The 26369-nt window shown below is 44.9% G+C and overlaps 4 protein-coding genes across 6 annotated transcripts; 3 read left to right on the forward strand and 1 right to left on the reverse strand.

Moving 5' to 3' along the window:
- The first annotated feature begins 97 nt into the window (after positions 1-97).
- hacl1 (2-hydroxyacyl-CoA lyase 1) lies at positions 98-5845 on the forward strand. 2 transcript variants are annotated; one of them, XM_053887671.1, is made up of 17 exons: positions 98-275; positions 772-876; positions 1083-1123; positions 1200-1280; positions 1341-1413; positions 1475-1552; positions 1633-1727; positions 1795-1907; positions 1975-2110; positions 3610-3715; positions 3796-3879; positions 3936-4037; positions 4113-4267; positions 4639-4797; positions 4863-4970; positions 5027-5213; positions 5705-5845. In XM_053887671.1, the coding sequence occupies exons 1-17, from the start codon at positions 225-227 to the stop codon at positions 5735-5737; spliced, it is 1707 nt and encodes a 568-aa protein (XP_053743646.1). In that variant the 5' UTR covers positions 98-224; the 3' UTR covers positions 5738-5845. The 2 variants fall into 2 exon arrangements, with proteins under 2 accessions (XP_053743646.1, XP_053743645.1); XM_053887670.1 differs by lacking the exon at positions 5705-5845 and having other exon boundaries at positions 5027-5696.
- Positions 5846-7617: 1772 nt separating this feature from the next.
- On the forward strand, positions 7618-14848 carry colq (collagen-like tail subunit (single strand of homotrimer) of asymmetric acetylcholinesterase). Its single transcript, XM_053887930.1, has 17 exons — positions 7618-7730; positions 8029-8138; positions 8412-8498; positions 9276-9320; positions 9875-9901; positions 10956-11027; positions 11174-11236; positions 11301-11327; positions 11398-11442; positions 11512-11547; positions 11795-11875; positions 11996-12092; positions 12180-12310; positions 12516-12635; positions 12863-13001; positions 13074-13176; positions 13810-14848. The coding sequence occupies exons 1-17, from the start codon at positions 7637-7639 to the stop codon at positions 13877-13879; spliced, it is 1347 nt and encodes a 448-aa protein (XP_053743905.1). The 5' UTR covers positions 7618-7636; the 3' UTR covers positions 13880-14848.
- Positions 14849-18120: 3272 nt separating this feature from the next.
- On the reverse strand, positions 18121-24052 carry plekha8 (pleckstrin homology domain containing, family A (phosphoinositide binding specific) member 8). Its single transcript, XM_053844046.1, has 13 exons — positions 23878-24052; positions 23443-23559; positions 23221-23376; positions 23023-23144; positions 22654-22812; positions 22540-22580; positions 21957-22063; positions 21426-21735; positions 20930-21015; positions 20462-20520; positions 19876-20077; positions 19732-19793; positions 18121-19659 (listed from the first exon to the last, which is right to left on the reverse strand). The coding sequence occupies exons 1-13, from the start codon at positions 23915-23917 to the stop codon at positions 19462-19464; spliced, it is 1659 nt and encodes a 552-aa protein (XP_053700021.1). The 5' UTR covers positions 23918-24052; the 3' UTR covers positions 18121-19461.
- On the forward strand, positions 23586-25865 carry fkbp14 (FKBP prolyl isomerase 14). 2 transcript variants are annotated; one of them, XM_053844049.1, is made up of 5 exons: positions 23586-23695; positions 24410-24554; positions 24993-25144; positions 25202-25329; positions 25399-25865. In XM_053844049.1, exons 2-5 carry the CDS (start codon positions 24463-24465, stop codon positions 25555-25557), a joined length of 531 nt encoding a protein of 176 aa, XP_053700024.1. In that variant the 5' UTR covers positions 23586-23695; positions 24410-24462; the 3' UTR covers positions 25558-25865. The 2 variants fall into 2 exon arrangements, with proteins under 2 accessions (XP_053700024.1, XP_053700023.1); XM_053844048.1 differs by lacking the exon at positions 23586-23695 and having other exon boundaries at positions 24244-24554.
- Positions 25866-26369: the final 504 nt, after the last annotated feature.

Below are 26369 nucleotides of genomic sequence, written 5' to 3' on the forward strand. Positions count from 1 at the left end.
TCTTAATTGTGTCTTAAATACAAGCACCGAAGTTAGCGTTCGCATGACGATCAATCACGTGAACAGCCCCATTTTGTATTGGCTGAAGGGACGGAAGTGACTAAAAGGGGCGGGGCCACGGCAACCTCAAGCAGGCGTCGAGTTTATACTTTTCAAACCAATAAGTTGATGCAAATAGGTTTTCAGACACTTTCTAAATGTGCAAACTTTGAGTTAACTTAAACATGAATGACGTAACAGGAGCGCAGCTCATAGCGGAGTCTCTCAAGACCCAGGTGAGTTGGCGATTCGAACGTAAACATGGACCCATGTATCATGTTTAGCTGCAGAACAAATACGTCTCTCAGTAACAATGCAAACGACAATAGTAGAGTTCTCGATATCAACCTTGTTATGAGTCAAGTCGCCCCAGAAAGTGTGTCAAAGATCACAGCCAGTCGTTCAGTTTAGTTAATGATCCTCCAGTGTTGCAACAGTTATGGATGCCCCGTTCGTTGTGTTATTTTAGCTCGCGCATTTAAAATGTAATATGAATATTTACCTATTGAGCTCATGTCTTTTTATTCCTGGTAATGTCAATATTCTTTTGATAGACAAAAACTGTCAACTGTATTTCAGATATTTACCTTTTTATTTTATTATGATTGTATATTTCATTTTTTCTTTGTCATTAATTTAGCATTATTCTCTTTCATGTAAGCTGAATATTCGACTTTCATTTCATAGACATCTACATGGAATTATATATAAGTAACACGTTTATGTCGACAGGGAGTGGAGTACATGTTCGGGATCGTCGGGGTTCCAGTCATAGAGGTGGCCATGGCTGCACAGGCTGCTGGGATCAAATATGTGGGGATGCGCAATGAGCAAGCGGTACTGCATGATTCTAACTTGTCAGCTTAAACACATATCCAGGTTATATGTTGTCAAATATATCAAGAGTCTCATCGCTGTAATAAACTAGTATTTGGCAAGCGTTAAAGAGCAATTTCTCATTCATTTTTGCTTTAATAAAATCCACAAAAATCTGAAGTAATTTTGGGTTTAAAACAACAACTTGAAAAGTGTGCTGTGTGCAGGCCTGCTATGCTGCTTCTGCTGTAGGATACCTGACTGGAAGGTAGGAAGTCGGGAGCACTGACAAGATCCAGATCCAGCCTTTATTTCTCGTGTCTCCTCTTGTTATCCGTGTCCAGACCAGGTGCTTGTCTGGTGGTGTCAGGACCAGGGCTCATTCATGCTCTGGGGGGAATGGCCAATGCCAACATGAACTGCTGGTAAAAGGCAAGTTTTTCCTTCCAGCCTCTCCTTCTGTCTTCACTGTTCCATGTTCGTAGGCCAGTGGTCGTGATCGGTGGATCATCTGATCGAAACCAAGAAACAGCCGGGGCCTTTCAAGAGTTCCCACAGGTGAGGCTCCCTCCATCTAAAGATGACTGTTTGATGAAACTTTGGTGTGACTGCTCTCCAGGTTGAAGCTTGTCGTCTGTACAGCAAGTTCTCCGCCCGACCAAGCAGCCTAGAAGCCATCCCAGCAGTGATTGAGAAGGTAGCTTGTTCCACGGTCCCCTTCTCCTTCTTCTTCTTCTTCTTCTTCTTCTTCTGCAGTGACTCATTTGAGTGTTTCAGGCAGTGCGCTCGAGCATCTACGGCCGACCTGGAGCTTGTTATGTGGACATAGCTGGAGACATGGTCAACGCTAACGTGGGCAGAAGTAGCGTCAGGTCAGCTACCTTCTGAGAAGGTTCAGAGTGCACTTGGTGCCCATGGTGATGGTGCTGTTTTGTGCAGAGTTGTGTCCTGCTGTCCACCTCCTCCCGTCAGTTTGGCTGACCAAAATGAAATTTCCAAAGCAATGACCACCCTAAAAGCCTCCAAACGACCTTTAGCTATCATTGGCAAAGGTAAGTATCTTATGAGCCGTGTCACTTCTGTGCCGACTGGACGTCCCTTAATCTTTTGTGCTCACAGGAGCCGCCTACGGCCGAGCGGAGGCTGCTCTCAAGAGCTTTGTGGAGTTCAGTGGTCTGCCGTTTCTGCCCACACCCATGGGGAAAGGAGTTCTGCCTGACGACCATGTGAACTGTGTGGCTGCCGCCCGCTCAAGGTGTCGTTTCATTTATTCTCCTGAGCAACGACACCATTAGCTGCATCTTAAAGAACTGCATTATGATCTAGAGTCACTATTTTTGTAGTCATTACTTTATCTTTTCAAGAGTTTTTTGAGTTTCTTTTGAATGAAATAACATATTCAGGCAGTGCGCGGATGACACCACCGTGGTTGGACTCATCTCAAGGGGCGATGAGTCTCATTACAGAGATGAGGTCAACAGACTGACTACATGGTGTTCAGTAAACAACCTTCAGCTGAACACCACAAAAACAAAAGAACTCATCCTGGACTTCAGGAAGGGCAGAGCGGACCCAGCCCCTCTCCACATCCACGGTGACTGTGTGGAGAGGGTCCACCACATGAGGTTCCTGGGCGTGCAGGTCTCGGATGATCTCTCCTGGTCTGCAAACACCACAGCGGTGGTGAAGAAGGCTCAGCAACGCCTCCACTTCCTGAGGGTGCTCAGGAGAAACAACCTGGAGGAGAGGCTGCTGGTCACCTTCTACAGAGCCGCCATAGAGAGCATCCTAACGTACTGCATCACAGCGTGGTACGCAGGGTGCTCAGCTGCAGACAGGAAAGCTCTACAGAGAGTCATCAACACAGCCCAGAAGATCATCACTGGCTGCTCTCTGCCCAGCCTGGAGGATATCGCCAACTCCCGCTACCTTAGCAGAGCCGGCAACATCATCAAGGACTCGTCCCACCCCAGTAACTCTCTGTTCGACCTGCTACCGTCAGGCAGACGGTACAGGTCACACAAAACCAGGACAAATAGACTCAGAGATAGCTTCTTCCCGAAAGCTATCTCAGTATTGAACAAAAACAACAACACCAGATAAACAGCCTACAACTTTCATTGTTACTGACCACATCGTTCATAGTGCAATAAAAAAAAAAAAAAAAAAAACTATGTGCAATAACAAACCACTGAAGTTTACATCTAGATAAGTACCACTTTCTATCATTACGCTCTTTACTGCTGCTACTTGTGTATATACTTTTTATTTAATTTTTAGTGCATGCTTGATTGTTTTTTATATATTCTTTTGTACATTGTTTGCACCAAGGGAGTAGCGCTCAAATTTCGTTGTACACTGTACAAGGACAATAAAGGCTATTCTATTCTATTCTATTCATATCTTCAATGTTATCCTGTTTGTACAATTGCAATTTTTTACATTTCTTATTTCAGTGATATTTATTTCTCTTTTTCCAATTATTTCTCATATATTTATCAGGAATTCTAAAAGTCAAAATTTACATTTTCTTCTTAAATTAATTACTTGTTTTTATATTCTTGTATTTTTTTCCTTCCCTTAAAAACAATATGTACCCAATAATTCAACAATTTCTTGATAAAAAAATGTGTTTTTGTTTACTGCTAAAGCAGCCTGGTAGTTTTCTTGTGGCTGTGTCGACAAATCATATTTTTATTTAATTTGTTTAATTACCTCTCTTACAATGGACCTGTTTTCCTTCTCCCTTCACAGAGCTCTGCTCCAGGCAGATGTAATTCTCCTTTTTGGAGCGCGCCTCAACTGGATGCTCCATTTTGGTTTGCCCCCGAGATTTGATCCTGAAGTGAAAGTCATCCAGGTAAATGGGTTCAGAACACCACTAGCTTACTGAATTTCAATACTGAACAAGTTGGATTTCTGACTACACTTGGTGGTCAGGTCGACATTTGTGCCGAGGAGATGGGGAACAACGTGAGACCAGCTGCTGCTCTTCTGGGTGACGTCACTGCTGTGGTTCTACAGGTAGATATGTGGGACACCAATATTAGAAATGTAGAAGTTCAAGGCTTGTTTCCCAGCTTCTAGAGAGCATCCAGAAAGCTGGCTGGAAGTATCCCTCTGACACAGACTGGTGGAGCACACTAAAGGAGAAAATGGCTGCCAATACAAAAATTTCACAAGTGGGTATTGAAGCAGATTTTTTTCACCATAACCGACAATACTGACAAAAAGAATGTTGGCTCCCGTCTCCACAGGCTCTTGCTCTGCAGACCACCTTGCCCATGAACTACTACACAGTGTTCCACCACATGTCTAAGCTCCTGCCGCATGACTGCATCATCGTCAGCGAAGGCGCCAACACGATGGACATTGGACGCACAATGTTGAACAACTACTTCCCACGACACAGGCAAGATGGGTTTTCATGATGAACGCCTGTTTACCTGTCCATCAATGGGTTCCTTCATCTCCAACATTCTTGATCCATCACTGGTCTGTGTCCAAGAGTTGAACAATCCTTTCATTTGGACAACCTTTGGAACTTCTCCTGGTGACTTTCTGTTAAAGCGCTGCACCTAAAATGTCCACCAGGGGGCACCACGCGCCTAGTCCACAGACATTTCATTGAAGGAAATTAAACGCTCTAAAAACACTCCAAAACATGTTGACTTTCAGGGGAGCTTGTCTGTGTTGATTGTCCAGTTCCTTCTTTTCCTTCAATCGCTCAGCTTTCTGACCTCACAGTTATGGTTTGGAGTTGACCAGTACAATTGTCCGCAGGTTGGATGCAGGGACATTTGGGACGATGGGCGTCGGACTTGGTTTCGCTATCGCAGCTGCTGAAGTGGAGCGGAGTAAAGGTGGTGGGAGACGGGTTGTATGTGTGGAAGGAGACAGTGCTTTTGGCTTCTCTGGTATGGAGGTAGAAACAATGTGCAGGTGGGTGTCGATCCCAACTGTGAACAATGTCATATGACGTAGAAGTGAAAGATGATGTCTACCAGGTATAATCTACCTGTGGTCATCATTGTGGTCAACAACAACGGCATCTATAGCGGAGTGGACCCTGAAACCTGGAAGGAACTGGCCAAACTTGGAGACCTATCCACTGTGTAAGCAGCTCAAACTTGAACGGTTTCTTTGCTTATTTAACCGGGACTGTTCCCAGGGCACCTCCTGTGACCCTGCTCCCAGAGGCTCGCTACGATGAGGTCATGACAGCGTTTGGAGGTCGAGGTTTCTTGGTGAGGACGGTGGAGGAGCTGCGTAGTGCTTTGGAACAGAGCCTGAGTGACTGGACGAGACCCAGTCTGCTCAACGTGCTCATCAGCCCGTCATCTGACAGGAAGCAGCAGGTACCAACATGGAGGTGGAATGAAACCCTGATATGACGGCATCAAACAATAGCCATGTGAGATTAAAATCTGGACCAGTGGGGAATGGTGTGTTTAACCGAGCGATTGGTGCCATCACAGTGAGCTCTCACACCTTTTTCAGAGCGGCAATAACTTTCTCAGTGGGACATTATAGCGAAGAGCGTGTGCTCAGTTTGGCCTCGGCATGACTGGCATGCCTTGCTCAACAGCAACTGTACGCTCAGGTGCACAGGAGAAGAGAGCACTGTTGCATCTACAATCCCTCCACCTCACACCGGCCTGACCTTTCTATTATAAGAGCCCCATAATTAGAAAGCCGGGCTCTCTGTGTTTATGTTGAATGTATCCATGCAACGCCTTCACGTTTGAAGGTTGTTTTGGGGAGTGTAGCCATGGAGCCCGAGTTCCGTGACGTTACTTATTCAACGTGATTCAATCTAAGATCTGATAATGTGATGCTTCATTTTCAGGAGTTCCCTTGGCTGACCCGGTCCAACTTGTGAAACTCCCATACAAGTTCCCAGAGAACACGATGCCAGTCATTCTTCTTCAATCCATCCTTTGATATTAATAATTCTCTGTGCATTATTTTAATAAAGAATTTTAGTCTGAATGAAAACCTTTTTTTCATTTCCTAGATTCTCAGCTCACAATTGATCATCACGATTCTGAAGATGTTGAACTCAAGGGTGACATTTCATGATAAAACAGAGACGAGGGTCATAAAATGGGTGGTGGGTAGTGAGCAACCAAGGTGCAGCTAACAGTGAAATTCTATACTTTGAATGTAAATCTTATGTAAATATGAACAAAAAATGTGACGCTCCTATAAATATATTTACACCAACAGTTTGATGGTGATATATGCATAGAAAAAGTAGCAAGGGGAGTCTCTTCTGAGGGGGTCAACCGGTTCGCCAGTGAAGGAGTATAACACATTCAATCACATTAACACAGCCACTTCCAGAGAAAATTAGTCATCTTGTCTTCCCGCAGATAAATTTGCATGTAGGTATTTAACCTTTGACTCCATGTCATCACCTAAGGAGAAACAGTTTATGCTTTTACTACCGTTCAAGAGAATGTGTCCCTGAGAAGGACTCAGCTCTGTTTACAACACATACCGCTCTCGGTCTGCGTGCAGTGACTGCGTGTTGTCATCTGTTGTTACAGTAATGTATCATATATATATGTATATATATATACATATATATATATATATGGTATTTTAATCTATTCTACAATCGTTTTAATAAAGCCTCTATACATAAATGGTTATTTATTGACAACTGACAAACTATCATGAATTTAGTTCTGCTGTTTTTGTAAACAATCATTTGTATTTGGTTGTTCACACTTACCAGAGGTGCGGCTCATCTGTGGCGTGGTACTTTGTTTTGTTTGGAAACGTAAACAAACCCAGTTGAGAAGTGCGCTAGCTTCGTGGGCTAGCATTAGCATCTCCTAGCAAAGTCCACTTTTCAAGCAAACGGTCCATCTTGAGAGCAGGTCCGGAATAAAGTCCGTTTCTCCTCCTCTGACACCCATTATGGGCATTAATTGTTAATCCAAAATACGTTCATGTCAGCGGGTAGAAACGTTTTCCTCGTTGAACCTGAATGTAGCAGGTGTATACCGATCAACCAATCAGAGGACGGAATTAATGACGCGATGAACGGCTGCGCTCGATCAATCTGAAGTCTGATTGGTTGATGAAACTATATAATAAGCGGACACAGCGAATAAGCGGACACAGCGACACCTACAGGCTGATTCTCGAGCCGAAAAAAATTATATATTTATTAGAATTGAATTAATATCGGGTTGTATCTTCAGTTGTTTGTCATCCTACAGTTACATTTGCACATAACTGTAACCTTTGACCTCATGCCATCTTTAATCTCAGCTTGCCCTAAATTAACGGTTTCCTTTTTTTGGTTGCCTGTCAACCATATTTTAACTTTGTGCTTTGATGATTGAAATTATTTTGGGATGATCATCCTTTTACGTGCAATAAAAATGCATCCTTGGACCAACTTGGACTCTGAGGATGAATGTTGCTTTAGTATCTGTTAGTAATGTTAGTAATGGAAGGTCCAAGGTGAGAGGAGTGGAGCAACAAAGAAGACACCCTCCCACCCCCCAAAACACACACTGCCGTGCGCCTGCTGTAGTAGAGATCTAATATTGGCAGCGGAGCAGCTGGCAGGCCGCCCCCTGTAATTTTAGCAAACACCGAGGAAAGATTTAATGGGTGATGGTGGACGTACCCTCTTGTGAGGGCGTAAAGGAGACAGAGCAGTGAGGGAGGGGGGGAGCAGAGGGAGGACAGAGAGGAGGAGAGGCAGGCGCAGTGTCAGGGCTGCTGGTTCAGAAATAAAGTCCTGCAACTCTGAAGCAGAATGACTCGTCTCACACTTGGATTCTATCTGCCACTCTGCTTTTATTATGTCCAGGCCGGATCCTCTTTCCTGGACAGCTTTATCTCATTCCCAGGTAGGACAGCGTGTGACCTGTAGATACAGCCTCGGAGCGGAGGTGTTGAATCGCCTGACCCTGTATTTATAGATTTTATTCTTCTTCTAAACAACTCTTGCTTCTCACACGAGGGGACCTTGCTAAAAATAACCTCCTTAAATGCAGCCGGAGGAGGCCGCCGCGATTTGATAGTTTGCACCTGTTTCCCCGTCGCATGTGCTGCTCCTGCATGTTGGTATTTATAATCACATGGAATATGAAAGGTCTAATTTTACCGCCGCTCATCGCTTCCTGTGTGACGGTGCACCTTGCTCAGCTCTCAGGTCGCACGAGGAGCAGAAGAGGTTCAACCCCTGCTGCCTGATGAGTCCACCTCCACCCCCGCTCTTCCCCCCACCCCCATCGATTTGGCGCCGCCACGCTCATGTGAGTGAGTCATGTGACTTTCTGGACCAGAGGAAAGAAAAATAGAGAAATGCAAGTGAAAAACGACATTAATTTTATTATACAACACTTGTGCATCAATAAATATATGACATGAATCCATAAACTGTCTTGATATTCTCAAAGACAAACAACCTTCCAAGGCACATTAGACTGCTACCAAAGCCTTCCCTGGATGGGAGTCAATTGTAGGTTGGATTATCAGGGTCAAGGTCACAGAGTCTTAACTACAAATGTGTTGATGTGCTGATGCAGGATGGTGAAGCAAAGTCTGGCAACGAAGAGAAAGGTGGTCAGTGTGACCGTGGCCCCCAAGGACCTGTTGGTCCACCTGGTCCTCAGGTGAGCACAACTACTTCACTTCAGTTTGAAATATTCATCAATGATCTTGCACTTGTTTATCAAAAGTTTACACAGTTTGTAATGGTATACGATGGCTTGCAAATCTAGGTGCTCTCCCCAATCACCATCTCTGGATCCATGACCAAGAGATTAGAAGAAGAGGGGTCTGCAGGCCTGACCTCACCAGAAGCAAACTGGAATTGCATTATTAAATACGAGATTCAGGTGGATGGAAGACATGTAAAAGCCTACAGATTCTGACTGAGGTGTGAAACCCTGTTGGCAAAATGCTCCATGATCTTCATGGTGCAGATGTTCTGCTCATTTTTATTGTCACCAAGAGTCCCCGCAGGACAGGAGACGTCCATCTCTCCGGCCGCTGCCACACAGCAGCCCATTAGCGCTCCACATTTAGCCAGGACACAAATAGCCTTTTTCCACTGCCTGCCAGCAGACCGCGTGTCATTTTCACAAACCTTCCGAAGACTCGTCTGCCGGGAAAGATGAAGCGCCACATGTAAATTCCACGGTTGCTGGACAAGACCAGGACGAGACCATGCTGTGTTTGTGGCTGCCAGGCTGTTTCAGGCTGCTGCAGCGCTTCTGTTGATCAAAAACACCCAGCAGGCACTTTTCAAATCAATAGTCGCCATCCCGTCTTTAGCTAATTGAAACTGCAGCTGAGGACGTCCAGACGCTCTAATGGGATTTCATTGACAGTGTAATATATTATGATTGATATTTGGTGACTCAGTTGCACGTGTGTTGTTGTCTCAGGGTCCAGCAGGGCTGCCGGGTATCGAGGGACCCAAGGGAGAAAAGGTAAGGCAAACACAGTGCTGCTTACACCTTATTAATAGGCCACTAGAACATATTTCAGTCAATGCTCTGGACTTTAGATTGTATTTTTGGATTTTATTTTGGTAATAATAATTTCCTTGTTCACCTGGGAGAGGGCACACTCTAAAACATGCCTCAAACGCCTGGCCATTTTTTGTGGCCCTGTGAAATGTTTGCAAACACACATGATTGTTCAAAAATAGAAAAAAAAGAGCTGAAGACAGAGAATCCTTTGGCATTATGTGGTATTGACAGCGATGAAGGAGGACAACAGCAGTATTTTGACACTCATCATAGAGATAACTATGCGAGCATTCGTCCTCATGTATTATGAGGGAGACCTCACGATTTTGGCCTGGTGTGACTCAGTTGGATTCCTGTATTTTAAGCAGGACACATGTTTTTGTCAGAAAACAAAAACATGTGACTGAGTGGTGATAAAAACCTCCTCCAGTTAGGCCGACTCACAACATGTTTCGCTCATATCCAGTGACTGACTTTAACAGCAGCTGTCCTTATCTTTCCTCTGCCGTCAGGGGGAGATCGGAAGACCTGGACAGAAGGTGAGAGTCTCCATGAATCACGCTATATTCTCCACTAAGTGGATTTACTCGCTGCAGTGGCTCCGGCTGACCCAGCTGTAAGTCAGACCCGCAACCTTGACGGGGGACGCACAATGACACGATGAGAGAGCGGCTCATTTAGATGAGAGCAGGACTCCATCGACTCCTCGAAGAGAGAGCGCAGTGAATGTGATCAGTCTGAAGAGTCCAAACAGCAGTGGAGTCGGGGACGGAGCGGTGAAAGCGCTCCGGTGGGAGAGCTGCACCGCTGTGTGTCCTGACTGAGCAGCTTTGCAGCTCCGCAGTGCAATTTAGCTTAGTGCTCCAGTCGGCTCATAAATCACTTTTTTTTCCCACAAGCACGGGCTCCTGTTCCATGCGGCTATCATTTAATTAAATAGAACAAAGTGACAGCGCTCATTAAAGTCGCTCCCTCCGCACAGGCCGAAGGAGCAGTTTACACGGCTAATAAAACCGCTTTTTTTAGGCTTAAAACTTACAGCTGAATAATTGGATCATTGACGTTACTGTGATGAGGTTTCACGAGATTGTCTTCTTTCCCAACAAATCTGAGCAGCTCATTCAGAACATCATTCCTGGTGACTTACAAGAAGATATTTGGTGTGTCTGGTGGCTGTCAAGTGCGTGTGTGTTGTCCTATTACATTGTGGTTGGCTGCTCAATGTGGTGGATATCGCGTGTCATAGGGCGCGTTCACACTGCGGGTTCTGTCTCGAGACAAAGCTCTTTCGGCTCAGAAGTCCAAGATGTGAACACAAGCGAGACGGGTTTTGGCCGTGGACTTGATCTCGGAGATCTGCACTTTGTGTCAGGAAACTCTCAGCGGGTGGTGAGCTTCTCGCCTCAGGCAGCTCTGCCCAAGACGCCAGAAACTACGTGTACAGCACGACTCCACACAAACATGATAAATGCCGGGCAGTAAAGGGTCTGATCGCTGTCTGGCCGGTCAACATTGTTCAGGACTCGCGATGTGACACCTGATTTTAGATTTGCTTAAATAGTCTGCATTTTACTTTGCTGCTTGTGCCTCCAGGGTCGGACAGGTCCTCCTGGACTTCCCGGAAAACAGGGACCAGCTGGATGGGCAGGTCCAACTGGGCCCAAAGTGAGTAAGTCAGACCTAGTCATGTGGCGGCTTTTGTGCTTCTTACCGTCACACCAACGTCCTGACTTTACTTCCTAAAGCCTTATAAAGTGATCAGAGCTCTGCACCCGTTTACATTAAACAAACCATCTCTTTTAATCCGACAGGGAGAGAAGGGTGACCCGGGGCTGATGGGGTTGCCTGGATCCAGAGGACCCATCGGACCGAGGGTATGACCTGCATCACAACTACATCTATTTTAGCTCATGCACTGACAAACGTCTCCTGTTTCAGGGCCTGGCTGGATACAAAGGAGAGAAGGTATACAAGTTGTTGACGGTTGGTATGTTACCAGTCTAGTTTTATGACACCCTGTGTTCTCTCTTCTAAGGGCTCCCTGGGCGATCGTGGTGAGAACGGCATGAAAGGAGACAAAGTAGGTCGATTTTCAAATATGGTATCTGTGTTCACCGCGACTCATTGGTTGCTTTGATTTGGTCCACAGGGGGCGATGGGCTTCCCAGGCATGCTTGGACAGAAAGTAAGCATCACAAACTAATGTTCATCCTCCTACTGCTACTGAGAAGTACATTCTTCTAGTCCACACACCCCGTCAGAAGAAGGGGTGCCCCTCTTTTGAGACAAAAATCTCTGTCTTTCTCTGAGAACAGGTTGGCTGAATGAGATTTAGAATATAGCTGGTAGCTAGGGCCGCGTCCTATTAGTGGGTCCATGTTTGTTTATCTTCTGTCTTTCATTCAGATCAATTAATGATGCCTTTCACGCAGGGAGAAATGGGCCCAAAAGGAGAACCTGGAATCTCAGGGAACAGGGGCCCCACGGGGAGACCAGGAAAAAGAGGGAAACAGGTATGACAATATATTTACATGAAACAAAGTTCAGGAAAACAAAAGGATCAAAACAGATCAACCTGAACTTCCTCAGTTCCACTTCTCCAGGCAGTGATACATGGCTGGTTTGTGTTTCAGGGGATGAAAGGTGAAGTGGGCACTATCGGTCCAATGGGGCCTACAGGTCCACAAGGAACTCCTGGTCACCCAGGTCCTCCTGGATCACCAGCCTCAGGTGACATTTCCCCATCATTACTCAGATGTAGAGCATGTGGGAACTCCTCTCTTCAATAATCTCTATTTTAAAATGATGTTCCCTCAGGACTTTACATGGTTGGAACCAAAGGGGCTCGTGGGCCACCTGGACCTCCTGGGAAGTGCAGCTGCAGTTCCCTCAGTAGCTCTCCTTATGATGATCAGCCGTCCAGAGGAAGCTATGCCAAAGTCCCAGCGGTGAGTCTGGGAGAAAGTGAGACTTTCCCCTGACATCCCAGCTACCACTGATGCAACAACTCCCATAATGCACTGCAACAATTCTAAGCAGTTAAACAATCTATCGACATTTATTATAATTCAATAATCGTCTGGTGTGTTGGATGCCAGGCAGATGGAAAAGCAGTCGAATGAATGAACCAGGTGTTTGTTCTCTTGCGTCCAGATATTCGTGGTAAGCAACGAGGACGAGCTGCAGCGTCTCCACACGAACAACGCCATCGCGTTCTGCAAAGATCAGCGCGCGCTCTTCTTCAAAGACGTGGATGGTTGGCTTCCCATCCAGGTGACCAGAACTGCAGCTGTTTTCATCTGGGTTGTCTATAAACTAAAAGCCTTAATCTCGAGTTAAATTGCGATTAATCGCAAATCATGAACAGAAACAAAAGTGTTCTGATTAATCGTGAGTTAACTCTTCTTTAGTGCAGTTAAACAGGGTTAAAATTTTTAATATATTGACAGCCCTGCTTTTTTATATTTTATTTCTTTATTTATTTCTTATTCTCTGTGAAGACTCCGTTCCAGATGGCGCCTTTCCAGTCCATGGAAAACGCCCCCGAGGATGAGGGTTACTGTGGAGATGGGATCGTGCAGAGCTCTACTGGGGAAGAGTGTGACGACGGAAACAGAGTGGTGACCGACGGATGCGTTAGTAAGTCACCTGACCACGTGGATCTGCAAGGAATTACTAGTCAGATTCCATGCTGAAATCTTTCTTATCCAGAGTGCAGACACGCCTACTGCGGAGACGGGTATCGCTACGAGGGGGCGGAGGAGTGTGATGGGAAAGACTTTGGATATCAGACTTGTAACTCTTATCTCCCAGGGTGAGTTCATACGGAGCTACTCTTGTCAGCAGATTGGTGCTAAAATGCACAATTCATTCGCATAGCTCCATCGCAACTGTCAAACCTAAGTATACCTGTTATTCCCAGCTCGATTCGAGTCTCAGAACCATAACTCAGCACTCAAACTGTTTTTCTGTAATGTGATCCTCAAATTCTTAACTCAACTTGAAATGCATAACTTGAGTCTTAAAATCCGTAACTCAGTCCTCAAATGTGTAACTTTAGTTGCAAATAAGCAAGTTTTCCTGTGACTTGATCCACAAATTCGTAACGGGATTAGCAAATACATACGTATATCTGTGACTCGATCCACAAACTCACTTTGCACATACGCAAGTCAATAAGAAAATCCGTAAGACGATCTGTGATTCCAAACTCAAATGTTTAACTTTATCCTCAAAACTGCTTAAATTGATTCGCAAATACGTGCGTTTTTCGCTAACTTGCTTCTCAGATGCGTAATGCGATTCTCAAAGCTGCAACTTTATGTGCAAATACCAAAGTTTTTCCGTGACGTCATTCTCAAACTTAACTTGCTCTTGGTCAACACTTCTTCTTAGTCACTGCAACTCTTACTATAACTCCTGCCCTGAAATGCACTTTTGTTTCCAGGTCCTACGGTCAGCTCAAGTGCACGCCACACTGTTTCATCGACTCGACAAACTGCAAGTACTTCACCTGAGGACACGAACAGGCAACAGCAGGAGCTTCAGCGTGTGGCACGTGTTGGGAGTATTTAAAGCAAAATATAGAGAACAATATTGTTAAGAGACTCTGGAGGAGGAGGCAGCTGAAATAGAAAATCCCTCTCCACTTGCCGGAAGGACAGTGCCACCGGAGCGGAGATGTTCACCCACCACTAAAGCACGCAGGGACTAAACTGACAGACCCTTCTCCACCCGGCCGCCGAGGGACAGCCATGTCAGGCCCAGCGACAAGGATGCATGAAGCTTGGAATTCAAGGAGAGCTGCTGGGAGCATGACACCTTTCACCACCATTTCCACGACAGCCATGGGGCCCCCTGTAGTTACATCACTTACAACGCCGTTGGCTCTTGAACAGAAGTCTCCACAAATCTCTCAGGAAGGTTACGAAGCTTCACACTGACTGGACGCAGAAGCACAGAGGAAACAGAGAAAGTTTCCTGTGCTTCAGTCAAAGGCTCGACACTGTTAACTCACCTCTCCCTGCACAGGCTGCAGCTGCTCAACAAGGGGAGGGAGTTGATTCCAAGTTCTGTCGTACATAACTGCTCTATACCTCTCTATCCAGTCGTTCTGTCTTACAACAACAGCTGATCACAGTCCACCCTCGGAAGTGCAGACGTCTGCTGCTTCTGTTGTTTCTATAAGCTACTGAGCGTTAGCAGAGTCCTGGGCTCTGAATGGCGCTTGAAAGCTAAAGACTGTTACTGTTACGTGCTGCTTGTTTGTGATGAAGTGCTGACGTTACACCGCTCGCTGGTTTTTACTCATCGAGCCTCTTAAGAAACATGATGGTGTTACATGTGAGTCCATGATGAAGAAGCAGAAACCTGCGGAATGTTCCATGTTTGTGCTGTATATTGTCTGTATGCACAACAAAGCTACTGCATGTGATATTTAAATTGACACTAGTCTGAACTGTGACAGTTTTATCACGCCGATATGATTTATACTGAACTTGTAATGATAATTAAATCATTGGAAACAAGGTTGTACTGGTGTTCTGTCGTGGAAGTGAAGGACGGGGTGTCGTCCTTCAACAATGCGGACGTTTCATGTCATCTAATCTAATGGCTAAAGAATGGTCTTGGGTGGTGCGCAGAGCGTGGCGTCTCCTCAGCCTGTGGGTCGGGATACAAAGCCAGGTGCAAAATGTGTCCCCACTGGGTGTAGTAGCCTTTTTGGCCAGCAGGGGCCTTTCACTGGTTCTTTAGAACCCCTCAAAAAGTGCACCAAGAAAATGGTCTGAGTCTTCATGAAAGTCAAAGTCACCTCTTTTTAAAATGTTCTTTTCCCCGCGCTTTGAATTAGACCATTTGATTGAATCATGCTCATTTCAACACTATTTTTTTATGAAAATAATGAGTTCTGTTGCCCGGATGTCCTCCACTTCCATTATTTACGATTCATGTAGAGAATATTTAAATACAATTAAATGATATATGATCAACCAAAACGTATATTAAGCATAGAATTCTTTAAGATTGTTTGCCTCCTATGACAGAATGTGGCCATTCTTGTGCCCATCCTTAATTTGGGTTCTTAGTTTGGGCGGTGAAAACGCTCTTGTATGGGTAACTACGCAAGTCAAATGTCACCAGATCGCTTGGTGGAAAGCCACGCCTACTGGGTCGCTTGCACTTTATTTAAATTTTTATCTATTTTTGATTTAATAAAATGTTTTACACCCATGAAATGAGTGATGAGCATGGTGGTAGAGCGGTTGCGTGTCACCCTATGTAGCTGGGATGGACTCCAGCCCCTTGTGATCCTGAAGCAGGAATCGGTGGAAGAAAATTGCTTGTGGAACACGCCATGACGGCGAGTATAGAGGCTACACAAAGTGATCCTTGATTGTGAGTCACGATTTCTCAGCCACCATCAGCATCTCTGAGGAGACAGACAGCGATTGCAGTCTAAAGTCAATACTCGCTGACAGAAACGTTATCGATGTTCCTGAAGAGGAAGACTCTGCTGGGACCTTCCTCACGTTTCTGGTGCTGTCAGCAGAGCCCAGCAGAAGCATGTGTCAGACCAAAGAAACGTAAGGGACATAAAGCATGAGGCAGCAGAGATGTTTGCGGATGTAACTCAGTTATCAGTCTGTGTCTTCTCCAAATTACATCAAGGGAATGAGAGTGCTGGGATGCCACAGTAAGACCTGAGCTCTCCATCTCCATCACATCCAGAGACATTCATTCCTGATGTAAAGATGAAGGAGCTGATTCAGGATCCAGGCAGCAAAGTCACATGAAGCCCTTTTCCATTAAAAGAGGTTATTTTGGTGCATGTTGTGGCGCTACAGCTGTCCCAAAAGAGGGGGTGCAAAGGAGCCCCCGGGGGCAGGAAGTGGGCTCAGTTCCAACTCTAAGCTGAGCCAGAACTTCAGCCTTGACCTGTAGACCGAAACGGCTCCAAGTGCAAAGCTGGCACAGACAATGGCAGCACATTTCACAGAGAGAACAATGTGTTCTTGAAGAGAAGAGCAAACCGTAGTAGCCTGTCAAAATCAGGGTGCCACTGGGGTCGGTCCTTCGACCTTGGGGATCATCGGATCTCAATTCGACAGAGACACAGCATTGAAATTTGGAATCATGTTATGCAGTTCACCATCAAGACTACGGGACTTTAGTATAGAGACTCTAGTGCAGTGTTTTTGAACCTTTTTTTAAGCCACAGCACTTGTCCTTCATTGAAAACAAATCCAGAGTCACACCACCAAAGGAACCTCGGCCAAAGCGCAATTGTGCTGGAGAAAATCCCTTTTAATTTGTGAAAAAATGCAGTCACTGACACTCGCCAGTTTTAACTTATTTGCAGACGCAAGTTAGAGAAAATGTTTCATTTAAAATTAAAATTTGCTTAGAAGCGTCTCCAGAAAGAGTTGGGCAAAATGACAACTGACATCTGGTTCGATTTAATCACTCCTTTTCTCTTTTGCATGATTTCATTGTAGTTTGAGGGATTTCCAGACGAATCTTGATCAATCTTTGCATCAACTTCATAACAGTGATTGTTTTTAATCGCTTCACATTTTGGAGTGCATTTATTTGCTGCATTTAGTTCGTTTGATTTTTGCTAACTTTTAAAACACAATGCAAATGATCTATGAGTGTGGATAAAGTTCTGGAGTGGCCGTTAGCTCTCTTAGCACTGCAATGAAGACAGATCAGTGGAGTGAAGACTAGTCGATGAATATTTTATAGAAATGCATTTTAATAAAACTGATCAGTTAAAATGAAATCCTCCTGTAAAATGTGACCAGTGAGGCCTAACAAAGTTTCCACCTGCTCTGTTGCGTCCTGGTCCGAGGTGTGGAGGAGACAGACTGTTTGATCAACTGAAACAAAACCCTTGAGTGAGAACTCTTGGTTCCCCCTGAGACTCTTTAAATACCCAGACTGACCTGATGAAGACGCCTGGTGTTCCAGTTTGACTGGTTGTTCATGTCCCTTCACATGAGGTTTTATAATAGAGGAAAAGCCACTGTCAACAATGTTCTCAGCTGTCTTACTGCAGAGAAATCAGACCTTCTATTGGTCATTCATGAGTCAAAATGTGTGGATGTTCTTCTCAAAATAATGACAATCAACGACTCCAGGTGTAAAGCTGGCATCCGCCATTGCAGTACATTTTTGCTACTTAAGAAGCAGAGGATGAAGTTCTTCAAAGAAGCAGTCTGAAACTCACCGACTGCCACACGGGTCGATCCTTGGACCTTTCAGGTTCCCTTCAACATGCTGGTTGTTCATGAGCCACCTGTGGATTTGTTATGAAAATATCACTTACTAGGTCTGCGCCTCTGCAACCCTGGCTTTCTGGGATGAAGCGGTGGCTGGAGAATCAATTAATATATGCCTTGAAATGCTTTGAGGCGAGAACTGAAAATGGACGTTACATACAAGCAAATAAAGCAACAGTTATCTGAGAAAATATATCTAAATAAGTAATGTCCACGTGAGTACACTGAAGCCCACAATGACGACTCCCTCTACTGGCCACTATGGTTACACTGCATGTGCACAATTTTTGTGCCACATTTCAAACTTAAATTCATTGAGTCAATTTACCCCTGTATGTTTTTTGACTGCCAGAGGAAACTGGAGTGAAAAGAGTGGGTGGTCATTATGTTGCGGTCATTAATCTGTTGTTCAATTACATGAGGAAAAAAAACAGGCAGAACGTTTAAAAAGAAAGTAATTACATTTATTAGTCCAAAATGCGGTTTTATGTACACAAATATATATAAAAACACGTCAGGTAACACCATGAAAAGGTTGGCATCACGCCATCAGGCTATTGCACCAACATCTGCAAAACCCCTGCAAGAATCCAGAATAAAAAAAAAAAAAACACTTCCTGGCTGCTGGGTTAAATAAAAAAACTTGTTTGATTGGCTCGGAAAAACATAGCTGAGGATCAGCTATCCGAAGAACAACTTCATTAAATAACATCACTGTCCACATTCGTGAGCATCCGTGTTCCTTCAACATGCTAGCAGAACATGCTCCGTGAGTTTAACCAACACGACGTGAATGCACGTGATCCATAAGTTAATATTTACACGCTGCAAAAATGCCTCTTTGTGCATAGTTTTGTGCCGAGTCAGCATTGTTGTAGGCAGCAGAGGCGATGGGGGACGACGGGGCGCAGTAACACTAACTCTTTACACCGGCGAGTTCATGAGCGCTTGGAAATGCCAGTTGGGAGAAACCATCGTTCCACTTTCAGCTAGTGCTTCCAAGCTTGCAAAAAGGCATGTGTAAGTCGCAGAAGACTCGGGTGCGCCATGGCAGACGACAGTGAAACTCTGTTGACCCAACTCATATATGAATGACGTCACAAAGCATCAACCCTTCCACCCGAGGGTTTGTGACACTCCTGGGAAATAGTCTGGATCTGAAGCTGACCCAACCAGAACATTTGATTTGGAATCATGTTGAGCTCACCATCTAGAATTTTGGACTTAAATATAGATTCTCTACTGTGTCCGAGAGCATCATCTCATGGGCAACTGTTGGTTAACAATATACTTCTATTGAGCGGCGGAAAAACACACAGTGGCATTGACAAACCCCACATTTCTCTTCTTCATTTATCTAACATAGATATAAGTGGACATCCGATAGTGGAGCTAAGCAACAATTCAACATTGTTCAATAAAGTTTTGAGGACAACAACAAGGTAACTCAAGAACGTCGCCGCCCTGGTGACACTTGATTCACCGTGAGGTGAAACTTGTCCAGTCCGAATCAGGACAGAGGCATTGTGTAGGAGCAAACTCATCCCAGCACAGCTGCACTATGGCGACCGCCTAACACTGAAAAGTAGACGACCCCTGTGACAGTTGTGCAGCTTCAGTATAGAATTTTCATTTAGAATCAAATTTGAGACAAAATCCACTGAGGTCTGTCTGAGGGTTTAGCAATGAATCATTTCATGACAACCTGATATGAGAGCAGTGGCAACACCGTCTATGGCACCTTTAAAACTGCAGGACAAAATGAAGACTTGATTCTTTCATCCATCCATCAGAAGCTCACGAGCTTCCCTCACATCCTACACCACCTCATCTGACTCCAGGTTGTACTCCTCATACAGGTCGTCCAGGATGCCCAGCTGCTGGTCCATGGCTGGCAGGTAAATGCCCAGGTCCCTGTGCATGCCATCGGTGAAACTGCTCTTTGTCTCGTCTCCTTCAGTGGACACCAAGGCGGCAGTGAAGCCTTGATAACTCGGAGCAGCTCTCAGCGCCAACTGAAAGGCAACAAAAACAACCACAGATGAATGGTATAAAGTCAAGGTAAATATCAGGGGAGGAGCACTTACTGCAAATACACCTCGCACGACCCATCCGTGGTACTGACGGAGTGTCTTCCCGTATGCCGCGTCTGTCGGAGTCACATTATGGAAGGCGGTTTTAGAAGAGGATTAGCTGCCCGATTTGATGCTGGCAATGCAGATCCAACTCACTGAGGGCTCCCTGGATGTCCTGCTCGCCACCGTTGATCGCCCACAGGAACTCCTTCAAGAACTTGAGCCCTCGCCGGAGCCACAGCAGAGCTTCAGTGGCCGAGTTCCTCACCTGGGCCACGTCTGTCTCCACTTCGTGGAGCACGATGGACTGGAGTGTGGGGTAGATGTCTGGGTCCGACATCATCTTCTGATGGATTTTCTAAGACACAGATAAACTCTGTTAAACAGTGAGACTTTCCTTCAACACTGGCTCTTTTAGTCAACTGGAGAAGAAGACGAGGGAGGCGACGCCCAACACATCACGTTGCTTGGTGGATTCTCACCTACTTTGATCACACTCCCTAGTCTCTCCCGTTCTCTTCATCTTTTTTCTAGCTCCAACGCCGCCTCGCCTCTCCACAAACCATCTGGCCTCTCTAACTTTGACTCCAAACTTCTCCCTCCGATGCACTCATTCCTGACCTCATCCTTTTTAGCCACGCCCAATAACAACCTCAGTCTCTTCATCTCAGACTCTCAATGCCAGAGCCCCGAGTCTCTGATCTGACAGTATCAACGCATTCCATTTATTTTCCTAACTTACCCTTATATTTCCCACAAAATCCATTTTGACCGGAGCGAAGACAGTGGAGCCCAGCTTGTCTGGAAATGAGGAGAATCAATCATGAGCCGTCAGATTTCCATTCACTTCTTCCTTATGTGAACACAGGTGGTTCATCACAAGACAGAGGAACACTGCTCCCAACTGTTTCCCTCACCCAGAGCTCCAGCTAAACATGTGAGCTGGAGACATCTAACATGATTTTTAATTTCAAAACATCTTTAATGACAGACTTTAAATGATTCGAACACATCCATACTTCGCAGCAAATATTTTCTTTAAGTAGCAGTGTTGTTCTCATTGTATTTTCAGGATGGAAAAGAGCAGCCCAGGGAAGCCCAGAGAGATGACCACAGCAGAAAAGGCCCAGACAGAGGAGGAAGAGTCAGGTAATGACGGTGATCGGATGAGAAGCGGAAGATTCAGAGGAGAAGAGACACGCAGTCCTACCTAATAAAGGCACTATTGCATAGCATGAATCCAAAAAGGCTTGTGTGGGGATACCATTGTCGTCGTCCAGTCTTATATCACTAAATCTACGAGTGAAACAGATTCACATTAGTTGGGAGACAGATTTTATTGAGTCAAAACAGGAGCAGGTACAAGTCAGCTTCACACAAGCATGCAGCTTTCCATCTGACTCAACCCAAGTTTGATCCTCACTCACCCTCCAATATACTACTTGGTGCAAAGGTTACAGAGCTTCTGTAGAAGTAACACTGCTTATTTATCTAGCAACAGAAAGAGCACACGGCACACAGAGGCAGATGATACCTACAAACCCTTGGAATCAGTGAAGGTTCTCCATGTGTCATGTGATCAGAGGAGAGAAGACTAGTAGGTCAACATTTTATAGAAATGCATTTAGATAAAACTAAATCTGTTAAAATGGTCGAAAACAGAATCCACCTACAAGATGTGACTTTCCTGGATTGCATTTTCATACCTGTGACTCATTGTGCTGAAGAAAGTTTCCACCTGCTCAGTGTCCTCAGGCTCGGCCGTGTCTTTGAAAGTCTCTTCATCGTCCGGATCATCCTCATCTGGGTTGGCGGGTTCCTCCTCTTGGACCGGAGACTCCTCCCGTTCTTCCTCTCTTTCGCTCCTCTGCTCAACACCCTTGTTTTCCATGTGAGCTTCGTTCTCTGAAACCGTGTCTGCGGGACTGTCTGAGAGAGAAGTCTCAGAGACGTCGGTGAGAGTTGGAAGACTGTTCCCTTCCTGAGCCGAGGTGTTTTCACAGGCTGCATCCACGTCTGTGGAGAACACAGGTAGCTCCTCAATTGAGATACATAGTGTATTACATCACATTGCTTCACTCCACATCATGATTTCATCGACACAGGCTCACTTCTGCAAGTGGCAATGAATAATGGAAATATGTGAAATACAACAGGTGATTCATCACATGAGACAGCGCACACTTGTGGTGAGTACCCTTGCTTCCTGCTGTCACTCATTTGATAACCCAACTGACCTGATGGAGGCGCCGGCAGCTCCGGTTTGACTGGTTGTTCTGGTCCCTCCAGTCTCCCGATGTCATGAGCAGATGTTTCTGTCATATTTTCTGATGAGTCTCTCAATCTGGATCATAGTTAAACATTACTTCAGTGAATGAATTAGACTACATACAAGTACACATTGACCTAAACGGAATCATTGATCAGTGAAAAAAGCAGAGGATTTCTCAACCTGCTGAAACATTAAATATTGTCTGCAGTGGAAGTAATGACCAGTGTTATAGGCTTGTTCCTCGCTCTTTGATAGTGATAGAATGTTCTTAGCAAGATACAGCCTTTCGATTACGCTGTCTGACAGGTTTATCACTAAAGGCTGAGGCTTGCTCTCGTGATAAAACCTTTAATTGCCGCCATCTTTATTGAGTTTACTACGCTGCCAGTATAGTATGTATAAAAGGTGAAGTCTCACGTGTCTCACTTTCAGAGAAACAATGTGGCCTCGCAATACTCAGCTGCCACATCATTAAAATGGTCAAGTAAAGCACTTTTCTTTAACAAATATGTGGACACTTGTAAAGCACAGCAAAATGGGACACCTACTTTTCTCCAGTACTCCGACTGATCTGATGTACAGGCTTGATCTGCGGATGCAAATAGAAAACAGCTTTGCCGTCATCTTCTCTGATCAGTCGCATGAAGAGGACGACGCTGTACCTTTTGAGGTTTAACTGCAGCTACTGGAGGGGATCCTGGAGGGCTCTGTGTCGCCATGTCTGTCGTGAAAGTCCGGTTGGCGATCTGCATGCATTCTTCCAGAGTCTTCAGGAAGGTGGTGCATGTAGACTTCACCATGTTTCCAGTGTCGATGCCACTCTGAAAGCATATGTTTGGAGCACAAATGAAGGATCAAGGTCATGAGCACATGTTCTACAACCACTCTACTCCTTATGTTTACTTTTAGCATGAGCTCCTTTTAATCCAGAAATAAACCAAAGATGAAATTTACAGTTGTCAAATAAAGAATTACATAGCAACTTAGTTAACAACCACATTAAACAGAGAACTACTCATTTGAAAACTCACCTCTCCCGACTCTACGGGCTCGTCATTTTCCCTGATTTTGTTAACTTGCTGGAGAAGAAGGTCACAGTAAAGCCGGAGTTCTGACATCTTAGTTTTCAGCGCATCTGAGTTTTCCTGGAGTTCTGAGGAGAACAACAACACACTTGTATTCGGCAACTGAATTGAAGGAAGCCAGCTGTTAAGAAACCCTAAGGTTACCCTTTTCTCTTTTTGTTCGGTTGTCTGTAAGGCAAGCTTTGGCTGTTCCCAGAGCCACCAGCCATTTCTGCCTCTCTGCAGGGTTGATGGCTCTGAGGTAGAAGTACTGCTCCCCTGGTATGGTCAGGTCCACTCTTGTGGAGTCAGTGGAATGGACTGCAAGGGAACACAAAACATGTCAGGGAATGAGGAAGGCCACATTTAAAGATGAGTAATAGTCACCTTGGATTTCACAAACAGATATTTTAATGCTGCCCTTGCAGCCTTTCCAGGCGTCTTCCTGGGAATCGTAATACGACAGAGTTCCTCCGTCCAGCACAAACCACCGAGGCTGCCACCCTGAGAGACAAATGCCATTCAGAAGTGGAGTTTGGGAGCATATTTCTAAATATAACCCAGACAGAAGTTGGACGAGGATAAACTGCGCAATGCTAGCAACAAGCAACCAAATCGAAAAAAAAGAAGGGCAGACAAGGTATTTAAAACCCTTAGCATCGTGGTGTCTCACGGTGTTTTGAAGAGTTACTCATTTCGATACGATAACAACAGGAAGCTAATGTTAGCTAGCCTGCTGTCAACTATGTTCGCCGATGTTACCGAGCCACAATCGCTACACTGGCTTTAAATGTGGATTGAAGGGGAGAAACAACTACTTACCGCTGATATAGTTGGTCCACTTGTGCAAAATCCCCTCCATGGTCCAACTTACGTGCTTTTGTCATTCATTCCTGGTTTATGGAGATAAGACGCTCAGCTGATCGCTCCATCGGGCCCGAACAAGACGAGTTTGTGGAGTAACGTCGATAGCTTTAAATCACCTCTGCGCAGGAAACAGTGCGTAATTTTTTTCTAGAATCCAATCACAGCGGCCAATCGCGTCTTAACTATGACGTGATAAATCCGATGGGCGTAGATTAAAGCGATTGACAGGAAATGTAGCAAATCGATCGAGGGCGGTATCTTTTAAAGGCGGGGCTTACAGCCGCGCGTCCAATCAAATAGTGAGGAGGCTGCACACCAAATTCACGTCAGGACTTGGCTGCCACGTCGCTGCTGCAATGTTTTGAACTTTTCTGCGCATCTTTAGTTTAGATTAGTCCGTTTTTTATTCAATTAAATTAACTGGATTCTATTGCAATGATCACCCCCCACGTTTTTTGGCTTTTACCGTCGCTATTTGCGCTTACAGATGCACGCAAACTACCAGAGCCAGAAGTGAAAATAGAAGTTTTACACAAACCCATGGTGTGTTTACGAAAATCAAAATATGGAGACATGCTTCTAGTCCATCACGAAGGATTCCTGGAGAGCAATGGAACCATGTTTTATTCCAGGTAACCTCGACTGTCCTATATTTACTCATATCCATGCACCATTTATAACTTGTATTAATCAGTCACTCCTTGGCTTGTTGTTTGTCATTTCCATTCTTCTTCTTATTTACATTATTGTTATTATTCACATGGTTATTTTTAAATCTCCGCTAGAGATGAAATGCCTTTTTATTTTTGCCTTTTTTTCTTGATTTATAGAATACGTTTCTTATTTAATTAATGTATTTTATCTAGTATTTATTTATTTGTGCATCACGTTTTATAATTCTTAAATTATATTTGTGCCAAAAATTGCTTTAAATATGTCAATAAAAAGACTAAACTTTGCCATCACTTCATTTCCGAGCTGACACTACATACATGTGTCTACTTTACGTTACTTTTTCTGTGTGGTCTGCTTTAATGTCTATCATGACTGTGATGATTTTGTGACTGCAGCCGCACACAGGGGGATAAAAACCCTGTGTGGTTCACCTTAGGGATCAAGGAGGTGCTCCGAGGCTGGGACAAGGGTCTCCAGAGCATGTGCACTGGGGAGCGCCGGAAGATCACGGTTCCTCCCTCTCTGGGTTACGGGAAGGAAGGCAAAGGTAAACTGGGAGGGAAACATGCTCCAGCAGCCTTGACGTGAGCTGTGTTGTCTGCAGGAAAGATCCCGCCGAGCAGCACTCTGGTTTTTGACATCGAGCTGCTGGAGATCCGTAATGGCCCCAGGTCACATGACTCCTTCAGAGAGATGGACCTGAATGACGACTGGAAGCTTTCACGAGAGGAGGTGTGTGTCGGCTGTTTCCGAGCTGTCACCCGGGTCACGAGAGGGATCTAACCTTTCCCTGCTGCGCAGGTGAAGGAGTACCTGAAGAAGGAATTCCAGAAGCACGGGTATTCGCCCAACGACACCAGTCACGAGGCAATGGTTGATGACATCTTCCAAAATGAGGACGAGGATAAAGATGGATTCATATCGTCTAGAGAGTTCACCTACCAACATGACGAACTTTAACAAAGTCACTAGGTTCAACATGAAACACTGAGTCAGCAATTTCCCTCAAAGTGAATTCAGATCATGAATAAGAAAAAAAAACATTTCCACACGCACTGATGTACATCAACGACAGTATTGTAGCTTAAATAAACAACATTTTTGTGACCATTTGTTTATCACGCATGTAATTATCAGAGCCTACCACTAGATGTCAGCAACGCACGGTGGTGGAAACATCCTTGAAGTATCGTTCTCATGAAGCTCAAACTGTCCAAAAGTTTTCTGTCCACGCTGCACTTAAGATATAGATCGTCCTAAACTCTGACTTGACTGAATTAAATTTGAATAACGTGATTGTCAAGCCTGATTGGTTTAAAGGACAGTTTCACTCTTTCATGACCGCAGCTGGAGCTGGAAGTTTCAGATGCAGTGATGAAATCAGAAGCGGATAAAATGCTGCTTTGATGACTTTAAAACCTCATTTGATTCCACTTCAAATCCAAATGGGATTATCTCTGGACTCTTTGAGTAGCGACCGCCTGATTTCTCCGGAGGAAATATTTTGGAAGGAGGTCCTTATTTACCGACTTCCTGATCTCAGTCCCAGATACTTGGGCGTTGCAGACTGAGAGACACAGATCTGTCAAATATGGAGGTGAATAGCGACTCTTGACCTACATTCCAGTGCTGCATCATGATGACGTCACTGTCACTCAAATCTGGAGTTCCCCTCCACAGTCATGTGACGACCACACCTGCCAAGTTTCTCCCATAAATCAAAGGAGTATTTGACACATAAGTGATGACTGAAAGATTTTTTAAATATAATA

The sequence above is a fragment of the Synchiropus splendidus genome, chromosome 15, assembly GCF_027744825.2.
Source record: "Synchiropus splendidus isolate RoL2022-P1 chromosome 15, RoL_Sspl_1.0, whole genome shotgun sequence".
NCBI classification, from domain to species: Eukaryota; Metazoa; Chordata; class Actinopteri; order Syngnathiformes; family Callionymidae; genus Synchiropus; species Synchiropus splendidus.